The sequence below is a fragment of the Telmatherina bonti genome, assembly GCF_933228915.1.
Source record: "Telmatherina bonti genome assembly, chromosome: 7".
Classification (NCBI taxonomy): domain Eukaryota; kingdom Metazoa; phylum Chordata; class Actinopteri; order Atheriniformes; family Telmatherinidae; genus Telmatherina; species Telmatherina bonti.
In genome coordinates, this window is record NC_136625.1 from 35,664,113 (window position 1) to 35,684,354 (window position 20,242).

Below are 20,242 nucleotides of genomic sequence, written 5' to 3' on the forward strand. Positions count from 1 at the left end.
ATCAGAATTCATTCATAATGGAAAAAAAGTCAACCCAGATGAGATTGCTGAAGTTTAATAAAACCTTTGTATTACAATAAATGCATTAAAAAGAATATTTGGTACTTCAATGTTGGGTAAAAACAGCACAAAGAGGAATGTCAAGACCTCACATGCTGGCTGGTGAGGGGAACGTTGGCGACACCAACCTCATTGGGTCATCCGCTGTGGCCACAGACACCACAACCAGTTCCAGCACTGGTACATAGAAGTTTACTCCCATTAAATCCCACTGCATCAACCCAAGTAAAACTTTATCACTGCTCCCATCACGTGACTTCACAGCAGAGGAGGGGTGGAAAAAATGCACCTGGTTAACTGTGCTGCGCTCGTCCTTCGCTTATCAGGCGTACAGGAAGACGGAAGAGGTTGGGGTCACAGTTTAAATCAGAGCTTAACCACACTGAAAGGCAGTTTTACACGCTAACACTTAATGAGATGCTAATTTGTTCACTTTAAATCAGAAAGGCTCATGTGTTTGAGCTGGGCGACATCAACACATCATGGCATGGTTACATCGAATGGTCAAAGGAATTTCTGAAGATAAAATATATATATATATATATATATATATATATATATATATATATATATATATATATATATATATATATATATGTATAAAATGGCATATTTATGTAACAATAGAATAAAAAAGGTTTTTTGTTTGCTTGTGCTACACGATTTCACCAGAGTTGGTTCTCCCAATGGAAGTTTTTTTTCACAGAATAAAAGAAACTGAAAACAAGCAGCAATAACTTTGGTTTTGTGAACAGAGAAAAAAGGAAATAAACTAGTAACAGATCAGTCCAATAACAGATGGGTCACATGACTTCATTTGGTTTGGTTGTTCTAAAAAAGAATTTTAAAAAAACAACAACAAAAAAAGAACCATTAAATGTATTTATATAAACAGTGTGTGAATACATATTTAAATGGATTTAAAAATAAAAACAAAGAAAAAAAAACATGACTTCAGATGTCACTTGAAGCTGAAATAAAATAGTGGCAAGCAGCGAGGGCTGATAACCAGACAGCTTTTACACTCCTGCAGTCAAACGTTGTCAGAGGCTCAAACACCTACAGGAGGAAACAACCAAACAAACCAGGTTAGTATCGGGTTATTAAAACCACAGAAGAAGAATACAGGGTCATAAAGAGGTGGTGGTGGGGGTCAAACATGCGAAGCCTCACCCTCTCCTTCTCCTCGCTTCTGCATCTGAGCCTGCATCTTGGCAATCATCTCTTGCATCCGTCTCAGCTGCGTGACAAAGAAACAGCTTCATGAAGCCAGGTGCGTTTAGGAACTGTAACCTGTCGCTCCGTTTGGAAATGTAACAACTACACAAACACGTCAAGCACGATAAATTCTGCAAGGCAGAACATGCAGGTCGGTTTTATACAAAGACTGTATAAAAAGATGGGCGGAGCCTCGGTGACGTCACCCGTAGGTTTCTGAAGAGCTCGGTGGGCAGTTCCTACCATCGCCATCTTGGCAGGGGCATGTGTGTCGTCTCACCCGGAACATACAAATATGGGCAAAGAAGTGGAGCTGAGAGGGGGGCTGTGAGCGTCATGGTGGATGATTGGCATCGAATGAACTCTGAGCTTTCTGTAGCTAAAAGCTAACCCGGAGATAACTGGAGCTAACCAGCTAACGGAGGTAAGTGAGCTAAAGCTAAGTCACGTTGTTAACCGGCTAAAAACCGCGGTTGTTCTGTGATTGGGAGATCGGGTACCTGTCAATCCGTGTTAGGACACGGTCCTAAATTTGCCGAACTTCGAGATTAAATTACTTTTAAACGGGCGAGTTAGGAAAAAAATTCACTCCCTCCACAGTTGTCATGAAGGTAAACCTGACCTATTAAACCTAAAATGGATTTTTGAACCAGGCTGTAAACATGTTTATTTCTGCTGTGAAGTTGGTCTCTTTAACATGGGAGTCTATGGGGATTCAATCTGTTTTGCAGCCCCTAGTGGATGAAGGGGGAACTGCAGTTTTGCCATTTAAGCATAGGCTTCACTTTTAACCGTCTGAGGTTGCTGCTTGGTTTTACAGCATGTGGGGGCGGGGGATTAACCCACACTTGTACATTTGATGTTTACCTGTACTTGTTACAGAAGTTACACGTTGAAAAACTTGAAATACAAGTTATGTAGTTTGCAAACACACTGACGTTGTCTCCTGTCACAGCTGAGGGAAAATCAGAAGGATATTCAGAAAAACTAAAAGCACTCAGAGAGTAAACCTCCGCTTTGGCCTTTAAAAAGTTCCTGGATCCAAATCGGGATCTGGATCACCACCAAAATTCAATCAGTTCTTCCTTTTTTACAGTTTTAAGAACTCCTGAAAATTTAATTAAAATCCGTCCGTAACTTTCTGACTTATCTTGAACACAAACAGACAAACAGATAAACGTCGGGTAAAACATGACCTCCACGGTGGAGGTAAATATCTCAGGAACCACACAACGAAACTTAATGTGGGAAACTGCTATCACAAGCACACGGTTTGGTTGATCTATTGTGAATTAGGGACAATTCCAGCCTTTCTAGGTCTTTAATCCAGCCGTTAAGAGCTGCGTTTTTTCCGGGAACTTTGAAGGTAAATTCCACCGCACTTCGTTTTATTGTTACATTTTATGATTAAAAATGTGAAAATTATGTTCGCGGACCTCCACAGTGAAGCTCGTAGTGAACAGTGATGACTTCCTGTTGATTTCTCGACCAATAAGAAGCTCACATTTCTTCTTTTGTTTTTATGACGGTGACGTCCAATCCGAGTTGAAACGGTTATCTTCCAGTATCGAAAACAAAGTAATAACATAAAAAAAAAAAAAAGTAATACCACCAAACTTAAATCAGTTCTTCCTTTTCACATTTCCAACAACTCCTGAAAACGTCATTAAAATCCATCCATAACCTTTTGACTTGTGTTTCTAGTTCTATTACATTATTCTGTGTGAGACTGAACAACATACTCCTTTTTGGAGGTATTCATTTATTGATTATTGTCTTTATTTTTTGTTATCATTGTTGTAATGCTGTTCATCTATAATCCCTAGGAGTGTCATAACTTTGTGTAGCGGTGAAACCAATGTAGGTAAACAAAAAAAAAAAAAAAAACCTTTAAAAAAAATAATCAAATAAAATAATGAGTAAACATAATTTATTCTCATATTGCCCTTACATTACTGCCTTTTTTTTTTGCTTTTTTTTTTTTTGCAATTCTGTGACATGTTCAATAATTACTGGTTCCGACATCCCTAGCTGTGTAATTTTTGTGTCTTACATCTGTACATGTGCAGGATTGTGGAGAGGTGTAGGAGTGAGCAAGTTTGTCTTGTTTTGTCTGTATCTTAAAGATCGTTTTGCGTATAATTTGTGTAATTGTTGATTATAACGTATTGTTTAATATTTTTGGATCCCCCTCGAAAACACAATGGTACATCTCAAGCTGCATTCCATAAAATAAATAAACAAAATAAACAAACTGATCTTGAACACAAACAGATAAACGGCGGTATAAAACCTAAGCTCCTCGGCGGAGGTAATAATCAGGAAACGTCTCACCTCAGCCTCCTTCTCCTGCAGGATCATGTCCTTGTCCATTTCCTCTGGCTCCGGGGCCTTCCTGCACCGGGGGACACAACTACACTTACTTTGAGCATTACCGTGGCGCTGAATGCTACAGTACCAACCTGGAATATGTCTCCTCGACACGACCCAAACAATTTATGATCATTTATGCAGAAGCAGCTAAAGAAGGCAGAATAGTGCAATGGTTTTGCGTGATCTTTATCACAGAAGTCAGAGCAGACACTGGAGCGAGTAGCAGAGAGAATGTTACGCTGTTTTAAGCAGCATTAGGCAAACGGGACAAAAAGCAACACTGAGGAAGTGGAAGAGAAGGCTAGTGGGTTAGTTTGTCACTGCAGAGCAGTAGCTTGTGATGGGGAAAGTGGGTGTCTACGACAAACCACTACAGAGATGAAAGGAGAAGATTCAAGAGAGGAAGCGGTGAGTGCGACAGGTCAGGGGAACAGCTTGCCTCCCCCGGCTAACGGAACATTAAACAGTACCTCCAAATGTCCTCTCATGGGATCGGACAGATTGACAGCCGCCATCGTTGGACAGATGGCAAGGCAATGGGGTGACAGTAAAACCAGTCCCTTATCCTGGGTTGGCTTTAGAACAGAGACTAAAGCCATCTTCTGGCTCTACATGAAGGTTAAATGATGATATAACCACACTATGTTAAATGACACACACAGTAATCCTGTTTCCATCCCAAACAAAGACTCCAACTACTCATGCTTTTTCTTCTCCTTTAGCGTCTACCAACAACTAAACTGGTAAAACTAGGCTCCCAGTAAGAAGCCCAGCTCCACCTACCAGACAACTGATGGAGTTTAACATGCAGACTGATGATGTCCAGCTAACACACCTAGCATCACTACCGTACAGTTTCTGTGTGTGTGATGTGTGTATTTCCTACATCAGTTTCACTGTGTGAGGTGGGGGGAGGTGCTGAGAAGCAAGCTGACAGACAGGTACGTACGCAGGAGACAGAGGCAGAACGTAACCATGGGAGGACAACCTGCCACCCCGTTTCAGGCGGTCCGAGCGGAAGTTCTCATAGTGCAGGTCCTGCGTTACTTCCTGTAGATCCTGCATGTGGGTTCTGCAAGGGAGAGAAAAGGTTCAGAAATATGCTTTTAAGAGCATGTCGGGTGTTCTGTTGTCACTGTAAACCAGGAGCAGAAAGTGTCTTCAATGTGTGTGTGTGTGTGTGTGTGTGCAAGAGAACATGGTGAGTGTTTTTATATGGTGGTTTTCATGCACAGTGGTTTACATTTTTTCATCATCACAGTTTCCAACAGTCCAGTCTGACATGTCAGCATTTAACTGGGAATAAAGACGTGATATTAGATGTTTTAACTGGATTCCACCAGATTCAGCTGTTCAGCGTTATAGGCAGGTTCAGGAAGCTCTTGTATTTATGCCAGTTGCGTCACGGAGCAGCACCTCCTTCAGCTCCCTGCAGCAGGAAAACGGCTGAATCTGGAGAATCCAAGAAAAGAAATATTTCCTACAAAACGAAATGCTGACATTAAAAAGGAATAGTTTGAAACTGAAGTGACAAAGACATTAAAACATGGAGTTGTAAGTTAACGAGACTTACTGAAGAGAATAACTCACACTACATGTAAACACAAACGCAATCTAATCAACTTACTGCCAAGCTTTGACAGTAATAATTCATAAATTTAAAATATATTCAATAAATAATTAATATTATCAGACTGGCATTTAAATGTTTAAAATCCTAAAAATTAATTAATGTTTGACAGATTTGATCAGGCATTCTGTTGTTTAAGTGTATTTTAAAAAAGTCTAAAACATTGTTGCAGAATCACTAAAGATTTTGAGTTAACACTTTTTTTTTTTTTTTAGAAAGTTTAGAAAAATGAACCAAAATAAACACGTTCTCGAGTTTTGTGAGCACGTTACTTCTTCCTGAGTTAATAGTAAAATTGGTTTTTTACACCCATGCTGAATCGTATGACTGACTCTGTTTGAGATTATATTGTTATTTCATATCAAATTTTAGTTGTGAAAACATGTTGCAAGACCTCCCAGAACCAGTTTAAAGACCATTTCCATCAGCTTTGGAGGTTTTATGAGCACCTTCCCATATGCAGAGCTTCACCCCACCTTGTCACCACTGCTGGCTTGTAGATTCGCTGCAGACTGGATTCACACACCGGTGGTAAAAGTGGAGTGAATGAATAATTGATTAATTGTGCCTTGAAAGCTGTTAGAAATACGACTGATTTCATTAAGTGTAAATGTGTTTCAGACATCATTAAAAAAAAAAAAAAAAAGTTATTCTTGTATTCAGACCTTTAGCTTGTTTAGTTGCTCGTTTTGAGATATTTTCTCTAAAAGATGAGAAAGAAACTCTGACAGAAGTCCGTTTTGAGAGATATTTGACCACATAAAAGACTGGATGAGTGTTTCATGACCATTTGTTTTGAGAAACTTCTGATTTTCTGCTGCTTAAATGTTTTATCTGATACAAGCGTTCGGCGTTCGCTTCTCTTACATCAGCATTGTACGCAGCTTGAGGAAGTCGTTGTGTTCTGGGTTCTCCACTTCCACCACGCCCCACGGGTACAGGCGACCCCTGACCTTCTTCCCTTTGGCTTCAATCTGCTGGTTGGATCCTACCACTGCAAACGGGATGCTGGCCTGGAGAAGAGAAGTTCATCCGTCCAAAATGTGTCATGGTTATGTTTGTATGTAGAAAGAGGCCGCCCTCTTCAGAAACCAGACATTGTAGCTCTGCAGGAGCGGATCTGTCTCTCATGGGATCATGTGACCTGGAGCGCTTTGCTTTACGAACCCCTCTATAAACACAGAGGCGCTGCTTTCTGCTACTTTTTCTTCCAACCAAAGTCTGTAATGAATGAAGTCAGAAGGTGAGAACGGTGTCTGAGGAGGCCAGAAAGAGAAAGCGGGAAAGGGATCGCTCTAGAGGAAAGACACGAGTCCACCTGCTGGTTGGAGTCTGATGGAAGACCAGTGTGGATGTAAAACTCTCTTAGCATCAGTGTTATCTGATAAGCTAGCTCTCAGTCTGTTATGCAAACGTACCAAACTGTTTCACATCTTCCAGCCAGCGTTTATTCAGAACAACGGCAGTAAGTTCCTGAGGAGCTGCAGAATGTTGCAGGATACGTCTGTCTTTATTTTGCTGTTTAGTGGAAGCTAACTGCAGCTAGTTGAAGCTAATGCTAATGTTTTCATAACAATAACTTATTGACATGAGCTGTACAAAAGTTAAAGTTTAATTTAATACACTAAACTATCTGTAGGAGATTTCCCAATTATTTGTATATGTGTGTGTATATATATATATATATATATAAATATAATGTTTGTACACTAGATGGCAGCACTGTACATTTATGGTCAACCGATTTAACTAGGAACCTTTCTGCAGGTGACAGGTGCTGCTTGTAAGAAGGTGAACACAGTTTTCTGACCGTTCGTTGTATGTTCATTCTTTCTGGACATCGCCTATTATGGACAATATACTGACAATAATCGCTAACAGATTTGTTTCATGGTACGCACGGTGGACAATAAAAGGTAAAAACGCATCAGTGTTTGAATTTGACATTACTGGACGCAATATCAGCGATCAAAACACGTCAATTACCGTATTTTTGGGACTATAAGGCGCACTTAAAAGTCTTGTATTTTTTCCAAAATAAACAGCGCGCCTTACCGAGTTCCAGTATCTGTAAATATTGTTGTGTTACTTTGATGAGAGCTTTGCTTGACTGTCTGAGAGCGTTTCCGACACGCTGCTCATTTAGATAAAAGGCAGACATAACAGAGGGCAGCGTGAGAACGTTAAAGGGGGAAGTGTGGCGGGAAAGAAGACGCTAAAGGGACGTCGTCAGTAGGTATGTAGTACCGGTATTTGCAAAATGCTAAACAACATCGGTGTGACTAATGACCCCTTATTAAAATGGCTCCTGCGAAGACACGCTTACGAAGCACAGTTCAAACTGCAAGCTATCAGCTACGCGGACAAACATGGGAATCGAGCAGCCGGGAGAGAATTCAAGATCAATGAATCCATGGTTCGCAAGTGGAGGAAACAGGAAAACAAGCTTCGCCAAATCAAGACCACGAAGCTGAGTTTCCGCGGAAACAAGGCAAGGTGGCCCGAATTGGAAGACTGACTTGAGCCAATTCGGGCTCGACGAAGGAACTCCAACCGCTGGACATTGGTATAAACACGGCGTTCAAAGTGAAGTTGCGAACGGCGTGGGAGCGATGGATGACAGATGGCAAACACAGTCTTGAGGCAACGCCAGGAGAGTTATGCCACGATTTGTTAATGGATGCTTGGGCTACCGTTGTTTGAGCTTTCGCAAAAGCCGGCATCATTTATGAGGAGCCACGCGGCAACAAGACTGACTCAGACAATGACGAGAGGGAACCCGACATGTTCGATGGAGAACTAGCCCAGCTGTTCACTTCGGATACAGAATTTGTGAATGAAGATTAATCAAAAAACGTGAAAATAGCTAAAATTCTTCAACAAAGTAACTCAGTTTTTCTTCAGCTGCTTTTTTTTTTAAGAACACACGCAAGCATGTTTTAAGCTAGAGTACCGGTCTGTTTTACCATGTCCGCGCCTTTTGTATGTGTTAAATACAGAAAAAGCACCCGTAACTGAGAGTCTGCCCCTTAATATGGTCCGCCTTAAAGTCGTGAAAATACAGTAGGTGTTATTGCAAGCAGCACTTCAGGCGCTTTACGTTTAAGCTTAGTACCTTTACACTATCATACAGTCATGTTTTTGGGGCGGTTTTTGCTTTGTGTGAGGGTTTTCTTGGATGAAGACGTTTCATTTTACGACAGTGGGGAGAGTTACAGGTTTAGCGCCCCCCAGTGGCCAAAACTTACAAGGCATCCCTTTAAATAAAAAAGAGAATGGACAGAGGATAACCTTGAGAATCCTGGTCTGCTCCTTGAAGTCTTCATCTTCATCAGACTCAGCATCAGGAAGGTGGTAGATCTTGATGCCATGCTCATCAATCTCATCGAGAATCTTACAGGTATAAAAGCAAGAGAACCGCAGTTAGGATCTTTGTTCTGATAAAAATGTTGTTTCACACATGAACTTGACACAGAGCAGAGTCCGAGTCGGGAACTGGAAGGTTTCCTGAACAACGGAGCCAGCTTTCCTCACCCTTCGCTTGAGCCGCTCCCTCTCTCTGAGGGTAAGTGTGTCGGCCTTGGCAATGACGGGAACCACGTTGACCTTGTTGTGAATGGCCTTCATGAACTGGACATCAAGAGGTTTCAGGCTGGTTGGGAAAAGGAAATGAACAAAGGGTCAGAGAAGGAAAACCGTGGGTATTCACACACATAGAGAAGGACGTACCCATGGCCGAGAGGGGAGATGAAGTAAAAGCAGCAGTGAACTCTGTTGTCAACGATGTGCCTGCGATTCAGCCCGCTTTCATCGTGGAGGTAGCGCTCAAACTGGTCGTCAATGTAACTGATAATGGTGCTGAAACTGGATGAAAAGTAAATTTTCCTTTAAAGAAATCTAGTTAAAAAAAAACTTGCTTTTAAAAATCTTTTTATGCAAACAGAAAAAATCCACAAAATATCAGAATTAAACACAGGATGAGAGAAGAAAAACCTTAAAATGACGCCCTACCAGTCCTGGCTGTTGATGGCGTCTCCGTATCCGGGCGTGTCTACAACCGTGAGACGCAGCTTCACCCCTCTCTCCTCAATTTCTACCGTAGACGCCTCAATCTGAACCGTCCTTTCTATCTTTTCTATCAATCAGACACATGGAACCAGTCGGTCCGAGCACCTCTAATCACGCCCGTTTGTTGGACGATAAACTGTGGTAGGATGTTTTACCTGCGGCTCCTGGGATGACTCTCTCAGGGTAAAGGTCGGTCAGGAAAAGGCTGTTGATCAAGGTGGACTTCCCAAGTCCAGATTCACCTTTAAGCAGTGAAACAAACGAATGAATGAATCCATGCTAAAGAAGATCAGGCGAAGCTGCTTTTCACACACAGACCAGATGCAAAACAGCAAATTAGATCTTCTAAATTTTGTCTAGGGCTGTGACAATATGCTTTTGTACCAATTCGATTCTGATTTTTTTAGGTGCCAATTAGATTTAAATTGCAATTCTCACAATTCTTTGATATTGCTGATTTTTGTAGATCAAAAACAAAAAAAAATGTATACAACTTATTTTTTGCTCATTTTTTCTTATTTCAATTAGGAAAAAAAACCCACAGTAGCTAGACCTTCATTTTGCTGCTATAATGCCCAAGAAGATAAGTAAAAAGATCAATAAAAACAATAAAAATGAAAAAATTTTTACAATGGATTATTTTTATTTTTAAAAAGAAAAATCAATTATTTTAACAAAAAAAAAAACAAAAAACAAAAAAAAAAAAAAACATCGATTTTGAAATTGTAAAGCAAAAACTCCTGATATTTGATTTTTTGTTTTGATTTTCCCACCCCTATTTACCTCTTTGTCAAATTCATCTGTCTTTAACCTAGAAGACTCAGACGAGCCATTTTTTTTATTTTTTGGTCTGATAACTTTCATTTTCCTTTTTTTTTAAAAACATAAAATAAATGCAGAAGCTCGTCCATTTTAACCCCAGTTCATTTCCAGACATTAATTTTCCTCAGCTGTCAGATTACGAAGCTGAAATTATGTAAAATGAAACAGGTATAGCACCATAAAAACAAACCAATCAAGTCTTGACTTTCAAAGACAAGAAATACTGAGACTGAAACAAACAACAAACTATTTATACTTCTTCCTCCAGCTGTCTTTTTACACATGTTTATGCTTTTATTTACCCATCAACTCAGCTGGTTTGAGCGCCACCGTGTATCAAAAACATGGCATATGGCTTCATTTGAGCCATAGAGGACCATTACTTTTCAGACAGGGTCCGCTCCTTTACCAACAACCGGGCGATGACCCCGGAAGAAGTGATGACAAGTGAGGAGTTTTCTGCTTAAATGGAGGGTAAAGTGTTAGGTGGTGGAAGGAGGCTTTTCCAAACCAAAAGAGGTGTGGATTTTCCAACGTTAAGAACAAAACCATAAGTTTGTACATATTTCTTTATGGTTGGAGTTTGCAAATGCAACAGTGTCCGTTGGAGGCCTCTTAACAGATAAGGACAGTAAGTTTGTTTCAGACATCACTGCATCGGGCAGCTGAAAAGAATCATAAAATCAGTTGCAGATGTTTTAGAGACTATGTTAATTTGACACTATCTACTCAACTTCAATAAAAGGTCACGAATCAACATTATCAGGCCGGAACAAGTTCTAAGTTTATCTCCAAACCAGCTGATTAGTTTGTTCCACCCATGTGGTTAAAGGAGGTGTTCACAGCAAACAAGCCATCAGCTGAGGAGGTCGCCCAGCTGATGGCCCGGATGACAGTCTATTTCAAATTGCGTAAAAACTGCCCACCCGGCTCTCCGTGGGGTCACCCACGCAGTAAATCGAGCAGACCTACAAATGTAGAACTTTCTGCTTGCTTGTTGATCTTTGGATGCTCCTGATTGGACATTGCCAACAATTTAAGCTCTCTGATTGGTGGAAAGTTTGACAGGAAATGGCTTCTTATCATAATCTCTTCCAAAATAACAGAGAGAGTTTTTTTCCCTCCTCGTATGAATGTGATAAGTAATGGTGTTATTGTGGATTTACCATACAGATAGTCACTGAAAAAACATGACAATTTGTGGCTGGACTGTAAACCTCCTGGTTGGGACAGAAATGCTGGAAAACTTCCATAAATCTTAAGAAAATATGAGTGATTGTGTTCGGGACGCCAGTGATCTAGAGGTGTTAAACCATAAGGTGCCTGTTAAAAAGATCCCACAACATGAAGGACTACAAATGCTAAAAAAAAGACCCACAAAACATTTATTCTCCTCCAGCTTTAGTCTGTGCCCTCAAGGTGAATCGTTTCTAGAGTGGAAACTTCAAAACTCACAAGTCTGTACACCTGTATGCACACATTAGGCTACAATAACTACAAGCCATAAGACAGATTTAAAAGGGTCCTATGAAGGTATTTGGAGTTTTCTGAGCTTTCTACAGTGTTGCAGCGTTGAATCCTCATCAGACATGTGAACAGCACTGTTTTTTATCACCTACCGCATGTTTGAGTTTGAGTTCCAGCACTCTCGCTGCTCGGTTTCCATGGCAACGAAAAACGCGTCGTTTTAGAGTTTTTTCTACTTGGAAATCCTTGTGACGTCCCGGGGGATAAGGTTCGGTGATTGGTTACCTTCTACTGGTTAACAAGGGCATGTACAAATACATCAGGCAGGTGGAAAACGTGGGATAAAGTTATTTCCAACGATGGCTGGTGAGTTTACCAAAGAGAGACATCCTGCTGCATTCGTTGCTGTGGGTTGCTGTTTTCCACTTCGTTTTCAGGCTCTGATTCAGGTTCCAACATGTAGGGCTGGATGCTATGTGTTGACATGGTATTTTGTTTTTTATTGAGTTCATATTAGCCTAATCCTTCTGTTTATGAGATGTTACAATGACGGCGAAAGCAGGTGTGGTGCGCGCTCCCGATGTAGCGCGGTGGCGGGAGGCGGGGCTTAATGCGGAAGAGTCTCAATCCACTTGTTTTGCCCGCAGGCTGATCTGACAGCCTACGGAGAGGGTCGGTCTGAGAAATAAAGCGATTTGCGACAATAACTCGATCAATCCAGCCCTTCTGGGCTCAGAAATAAAAATAAATAGGCCTGAAATGCACATATTTGTTCCACTTTAACATCCATAGTTAGATACAGTTAGAGTAAAATTTTACTCCAGTTAATAACAAGACAACAAAATGGCACTTTTTTCAGGTGCTATAAAATATCTTTCCAGTCCAGCACTAAGACTATTACCTCTGTAGGAAGTTAAAAACCACAAACAGTCTAAAACTTGTGAGAATTACTGAACCAGTGGAGAATTCCAGTACCAGCGCAGCGAGCCAGCCGTTCGGTCCTTCCTGAACCTGACAACATCAGGAAACACAAAGCTTTTCATCACCAAACTATAAACCTACTTTGTAAACTCGGTTTTTATTTGAATTGTTTTTCATTTCTACCTCAGTCTGGTTTACTGAAGTATTTTAATGACTATTTTATTCCATTTTTAGCCTGGTTTTATACCTTTGACATTTTTATTTGTTACACTTTATTTCTTTTATTTATTTGAACCTATTTTAATCTGTTTTGATTAATTTATTTTTTAAGTAATTGACCTTCACTGTTGCATTTCTTCACAAATAACATTTCAGTTCTGCTTAAGCAGAGAGAGAGAGAGAAAACAACATGAAAAACTTTTTGGCTTATTTCTATTTCTGTTGTGTCTGTGAAGCACTTTGAGCTGACAGATTGGAGGAAAAATGCTTTAAATTCAACTGACTGTTCTTTGATTCGGCTACTGCTGCTGCCATTCAGACATGTGTCAACTTCAGCCCGCGGTTCCCCTCCAAAAACATCCGTTTGATGCGAGAGGCATCAAATGCTTCAGCTTTGAACAAGCAAAATATTTTAAGAAGCTGAGTCAGTTTGTGTGCTGAACGCAGGTAGGCAGTGCAGCAGTTCCCACCAGGGGCTTTAATCACAATTCCCAAAAATATCTTTCACAACAAAAGCCAAACGGACACATAAATAATGTACAAACTGCGAGGTAGATGCATGAGGGGACAGAAAATAAAGGAGGAAAATCTGCCTGTGTCGTCTAGAGGTGACTAATGATTTTCATTTGGCCTCATTTCTTCTATCAGCGAAGCAGAACATGATCAAACTCATCACAAAGCAAAACAGATTTATTTATGAGCTGGACTCAGAGGCTAAATAAATGCTCAGCGAGTGATCCTGCAGTAGGAAAACCAGGCGGCCTCACTGTCCAGCATGTGAATCAGTCCCTGGAGGCACACAGGCAACATTCCTCTCTGGTTTATTTTAAAGCAGAAGGATGAGCAGTGTTCAGGGTAGCTGCTACCCTCCCCCTCTTCGCCAACAAGCACTGAGATTCACAAACCGGGAGTTTACTCTGCTGCCTGAACCCGCTGAGCAGCCACACTCATGTCTACTTCATCTTGGTCCCACAAAAAGACCAAAATCCATCTGGAGATCCATGCAAACATTTATCTCCATTATTTAACAGTCATGGTGCAATCCAGTCTGAGGTAGACTATCACTTTAAACAGCAAGAAGAGGAGAGAAAATGCGAATAAAACACTCACCGACTACCATCAGAGTGAACTCAAAACCTTTTTTCACCGACTTGCGGTGAACCTGATTGGGAAGGTTGGCAAATCCAACGTACCCCGGGGTCTCCGGGTTGGTGAACTGTCCCTGCTGTAGAAAACAAAGAAAGTTAAGGTCATGTTTTTGTTGCAGGGTAAATTCAAACATGTTTACGTGAGCATGATACCAATAACAGGATGTAGAAGCGAAAACACGGAGCACTTCTGCTTATGGACAGTCTAGCTGTTACAGGTATTTATAACTTCTTATCCAGTTAGATTAAACTTCTTCACCACAGAACTCCCAGTATGAAGGTCAGGTGGGGGGGTTCAGCATGAGATCCAGGTAGCAGTGAAGAGGCTTGCACACACTAGGAAGCATCAATGCTAGTGTAGCATAAGAGAATGACGAGGGGGAACTCAGCTAAATGACTATATTTACCTGTGCAACACCTGCATGGAAATATCTGCTCAGGTTCATGGTTTCAGCTTCTACTGTAGCACAGTTCCTCATCTGACACGACTAACTCAGATTACCTGAGCTGTAGAAAAACCTGTTCTGCTGTGTTTCACCTAAATTTAGACTGATGTAGTAAAACACATGTTCATTCCGGCATGATTCTTGTACTTGTGAAGGTAAAAGTAATTTATTTCAGGTATGTCATCTCAGATAAGAGGGAGAGAAAATTAAACCATGTGAGGAAGAGGTTAATACCCCCAATAAACTAGAAAGATACATATTCTTTAATTTCATTTTCAGTATCTATGTTTCAGGGAAGATTAGGACTGATAAGATCAATAAGCAGCATACTCCTGCAATGCTTTTAGCGTTGATAACCACAGAAAACCACTTTACAGGGTCACAAAACTTTACTCTCACAGTAAAGTCTAATTTCTGGACCAAACCTGTAAATAATGTCTTTAAAAAAGACGATTATGCTTCTTAACCGAGCCACACCACCCATAATGTATCAGTATATGCTGTGCATAGCAGAAACTGCACCTTAAGGTTTAGTTTTCTTATTCTTACCTTCATTTTGTCAGCCTGAGACATTTTTTTCTTTTTGATCAACCTGAAATGCAAAATAAACTTAATTTAGATTGAGCATCTGTAGACATAGATTACATAGAGAAATGCATAGATTCAAGAAACCACTAATGGAAATCTATGTTTTGTAGCTTTTATGTCGTGTTTTGCAGAATAAATCCATACTTGCAGATCTAAATTTGAGTCTGTGTTTGTTACAAGTTACAGAAAGCTATATGAAGTCATGGTGGTGGCTTGTTTTCAGTTTCTGCAGAGATGATGGTTGAAATAAAGGCCTGACTGACAGAGACAGGAAGTCTGCGATGTGCTGTGAATGCTCTCAGTCTCACCACAAAAGCTGCTATCCTTCTCTACAACACTATGATTTGGGGATGAGACTGCGAAATGCTTATTATGTTAATCCCTCAGCTCTTTAATTTCATTCATTTCCTCAATACTTTGTTGCTAGCAGCTCCTAGTTTGCAGGTTTTAGCTGAAACAAAAAGGAATTAACTTGAAGTTGTAACACAACCATAACGAGAAAGAAAACTACTTTGTGTATTTGAACTGTTTCCTCATTTTCTAAGCATTTGTTTGTTTGAAAAGTTAGAAAACATTTGTGGTTAATTATGTTTAATTAGGCTAGTAATGTAATGCTAACTAGGGAGCATTACAAGTTAGCTTCATCCGGCTGAAACTGACATTAGCCAGTTAATAAGCTGCAGTTATTTTCATGAAGGTAACAAGCCAACAGGGTATCAGAAAGTCGGATTAAACCCTTACTGCCAAGCTATTAGCTATTTATACTAGTTAACTTAGCATGACGTTAACTAATACTAACAAACAAGCCGGTGTGTCGCGCGACGTTAACTTAGAGCAGCTAACGCTAGCGTCCGCGCTTTTAAAGTAAAACCTGATCCGACGCAACACCGGGACACTTAGCGGTAAATAAATGATGAAGAGCGCCGTGTTAACTTACGGTGAGCCCGCAGCAGAGAGGATGGTGAAGATGGAGGAACGGAAATACAAGCTGGAGATGAACAGTAGGCTTGGCGGACACCTCGAATTCTTCGGATTCCGATGCAGCAGCAGCGGCTTCCTTTCGCACACAGTAGCCCACAATGCAGCGGGAGAGGCGGGGAACAGTTTTCATCACAACCGCGACAGATGGAAATGAGACTTCAGTTTCTGCTCGCGGAAGTTACAAATACTTTTCTCCTTTGATGGACTTGTTTATGTTACTAGACAGAGACTCCTAATCGATTTCTCTCTCTTTTTTTTGTGCGCGGTTAGGTTCTCATTCCTATCAGACTACCTTGTTGTAAGTTACCTCAACACCTATTAAATGTATACGACCAGGGCCGGATTAAAAGTGCACAGTCCCCTGGGCCAAGAGTGTTCCAGGGGCCCCCTTCCCCACCACAACATTTTTAAAATTGTGAATGATACACTGTGAAACGACGTTTCTAACATCTCTCAGCCAATGGTACCAATAGCAAGACACTAGACCAGGCCTCTTCAAATGGTGGCCCACGGGCCACATGCAACTTCTATGTGGCCAACCTTATTCATTCATTCATTTTCTGAACCGCTTAATTCAATGAAGGGTCATGGGGAAGCTGGAGCCTATCCCAGCTGGCTTTGGGCGACAGGCAGGGTACACCCTGGACAGCTCACCAGTCCATCACAGGGCCACACAGAGACGAACAACCACTCACGCTCACACTCACTCCTATGGGCAATTTAGAGTAACCAATTAACCTAGCATGCATGTCTTTGGATGAGAGGAAGCCAGGGTACCTGGAGAGAACCCATGCATACACGGGGAGAACATGCAAACTCCACACAGAAAGGCCACTGACCAAACCCCTCCCCAGCCAAGGATTGAACCAGTGACCTTCTTGCTGTGAGGCCACAGTGCAGTTGTGCTTAGCAACATAACCCCAGCATATGTTGTTGTGTTGTGAAGTTGTAAGAGTGCTAGCGCAGCAAGTGCTAGCAAGCATGTCGCTCTCTGTCCCATAATGCAAAACTGACAACAAAAACCGCAGATTTAACCCCGCCTGGACTGATAAGTATTTGTTTATTTTGCCGTCATATTCAAGCACCAAACTGATGTTTAATATGCAATGAGTGTGTGGTGGTGTTTAAAGATTATAATGTGAGGAGGCACCACAATTGCAAGGAAAGAAATGTATAAAATATTCAAAAACATCAATACTGGGAAGAAATGTCTTTAAAACTATAATAAATTAGACTTGTGAAAGATAAAAACAAGATTTAAAAAAACCCTAAAAATGAATTTCAAACATAAAATTATTCACATTAATTAAATGAAAATTTAAAATATTATTTTAATGGCATTGTGATAAATATGATAAAGCATAATGTGTTATAACATGCATTGAATGAGCAAATATCAAAGCAGAACGTCATCATTTTTAACAGTAGCAACATCATCATGACATCTGACAGGCTACCATAATCATGTGACACAGAAGGAATGGACTGTGGTTGGGCTTCACACAGATTAAGCAGAGTGGTATTTCGATATTCAAAAAGTAAGAATCTAATATTTTGAGTGACAGATATCGATGTATGAACTCCAGATTACTGATACACCAATCCCTGATTTCTGGAAGTCTTCCTAAACCCATGCAATGGTTTCTGGTAAAGATCATGTCTAGTTTTAGTTCATTGTTACTGGAAGACTCGGACATCATCAGCATTCAGTTTTGACCTTTGGCCTCGTCCAACCCACACAGAGATTCCTGCTAATTCTCTGAATATTTTGATGATATTTTACACTGTAAATGGTAGGATCTTCATAGTCTTACAATTTAACTTTAAGAAACATTTTCGAAAATTGTTCCACCCTGCTCCGGCTTCCTCCCACCGTCCAAAGACATGCATGTTAGGTTAATTCATTCATTCATTCATTCATTTTCCGAACCGCTTATTCCATTCAGGGTCGCGGGGAAGCTGGAGCCTATCCCAGCCGGCTTTGGGCGACAGGCAGGGTACACCCTGGACAGCTCGCCAGTCCATCGCAGGGCTGTTAGGTTAATTGGTTACTCTAAATTGCCCCTAGGAGTGAGTGTGTGTGATTGTCTCTGTGTGGCCCTGCGACGGACTGGTGTACCCTCCCTTTTGCCCAAAGACTGCTGGGATAGGCTCCAGATTCCCTGTGACCCTTCATTGGATTAAGCAGTAAGGAAAATGAATGAATGAATGTTCCACCCTGTTTTATTTTTAATTGATCCACTTTTACAGCTGTGAGACTACACTTTTCTGAAATACTCCTTTTACACCCAGTCATGTTCCTGACCGGTTGCCAGTTAACCTAATTAGTTGTCAAATGCTCCTCTAGTTGTTTTTATTTTGTGCTAATTATTTTTTCAGCTTCAGATCTATTTTTTGTAGACGTGTTGCTGGTCAAATTCAAAACTAAACCCATCCAGAGATAACGAGGCCTGTTTTCTCTTGATAAAGATGTTCTTTTTCCTGTTATGTCGAGAAAACTGCATTTAACAAGAACACGCAATCAGTGCCGCTCCCGGCTTCCGTACGAATCCTTGCAGTCTCTATTTCTAAAATCTAATTATATTGTTTACTTTGCGGCAAGTTTTTTTTGGAGCTGGGGAAAAACTTTACTTATTGTTGAGAGAAGTTGGGGTACCAAAGATGTACTCAGACAGTTTAAGTTAGTGTTTAGTAGTACATATTAAGTTATATAAAGTGTAGGCGTAGTGTACAAGTTGAGTGTTTGGGGGGATTGCATGACTGATAAAAATGTATTTAACCGTAGACACAACACTTCACACACCGTTTTGTACTGTAAAGTACACAGTTTCACTGTGGCTCGTTGGTCTAGGGGTATGATTCTCGCTTTGGGTGCGAGAGGTCCCGGGTTCAAATCCCGGACGAGCCCTGTATTTTTTTTTATTGGCAATTTAAATTATTATTGCCAGTATTATGTCACTACTGGCTTGTGTTTTCTAGTTTTTCATAATAATGTATTACAATGAAGAAATCCTTACTAATTACCAACTTGATGTGCAGGCTTGTTATCCATATTGTGTGTTATACTGATCTCTTGTGGCCTTTGCTGGTATCACAGCTACATATTGTTAATGAATGTTTTATTAGTGGTATATATTGTATTTGCACAGTATGCTGGGACAGGACATTTTTACAGGAACAGCCTTTCATCAAAAGGCAAAAGTGATTAATATTATGTACTGGCATGTGACGTGCAGTGTGTATGGAGAAAATTAAGTCAGATTCCCTCCTACAAGTGCAGAAGCGCACATTCTCTGTGGTTTAAATCTTGTTTCATTGTTTCTCTTCCTGGACTTCTCATTGCATAAAAGGACATTTTTCACATAAGCATCAAACATCTCTGTGAGCCTTAGCCTCCTGCCTGTAAATGTTTTGTACAAAATCTGTCTCCAGTAGCATCAGAGGACTTAGGAAAATGCTCACTTGATGCCGTCCTGTCCTTCCCCTGTAGGAGCTTATCTCAGCTTCCCATTGTCACAGCATCTGTGCTCCCCTCCCTCCAGCTTTGCTAAGGACAGTTTCTGCTCTGCTTAAGACCAATCCAGGAGATATCTTGGTAAATAGCAGCCTCCTCCCTTTCTGTTACGGCGAGCATATCACCTCCACAGGAGCGACACTATTTCCATTATTTCCATAAGCTTCTTAGTGGAGCCATGCTCTGTCAATTGTAGAGTGGCCTCATAGTGTGAAACGTGGGAGTTTCTGTATATTTTTAAGTGCATCTTCTTTGTAGCCATCCTGCTAATGTGGCAGAGAAAGTTGCTGATAAGTCCTGTGTTTCACACAGATGCTCTAATCCCATCTGCAGCCAGAGAACCGAGGGATGCTTTTCCTCCTTTTCCACAACATGCAGTGTTTCACAAGAGGATGAAATGTTTTTTTGTTTTATTTTGTTTTTTTGTGTGGTCACTTTCAAGATTACATTACATTATTATTATTATTATTATTATTAATAATAATAATAATAATAATAATAATAATAATACCAGTTATTTCAAATGAACTGATAAATAAACTTATATTAAATGTTCCAGGTTCAATGTGAACCTAAGCAGTTAAGAAAATGAATGAATGAATTCTTACTCAAAAGTTAGTGAAAACATAGATAGATAGATAGACAGACAGATAGACAGACAGACAGACAGACAGACAGACAGACAGATAGACAGATAGATAGATAGATAGATAGATAGATAGATAGATAGATAGATAGATAGATAAAACAAATAAATGAATGGATAATTAAATAAATGTCCACTCAA

At 40.4% G+C, this 20,242-nt stretch overlaps 1 protein-coding gene across 1 annotated transcript; it reads right to left on the reverse strand.

Annotated features, from left to right (window-relative positions):
- Nucleotides 1-1,213: 1,213 nt before the first annotated feature.
- On the reverse strand, nt 1,214-16,024 carry septin2 (septin 2; the record flags this gene model as incomplete). The annotated part of the gene is made up of 12 exons (XM_079244089.1): nt 15,898-16,024; nt 14,922-14,964; nt 13,889-14,003; nt 9,505-9,591; nt 9,293-9,416; nt 9,011-9,145; nt 8,816-8,933; nt 8,573-8,674; nt 6,149-6,294; nt 4,640-4,723; nt 3,613-3,673; nt 1,214-1,300 (listed from the first exon to the last, which is right to left on the reverse strand). The coding sequence occupies exons 2-12, from the start codon at nt 14,943-14,945 to the stop codon at nt 1,214-1,216; spliced, it is 1,083 nt and encodes a 360-aa protein (XP_079100215.1). The 5' UTR covers nt 14,946-14,964; nt 15,898-16,024.
- Nucleotides 16,025-20,242: the final 4,218 nt, after the last annotated feature.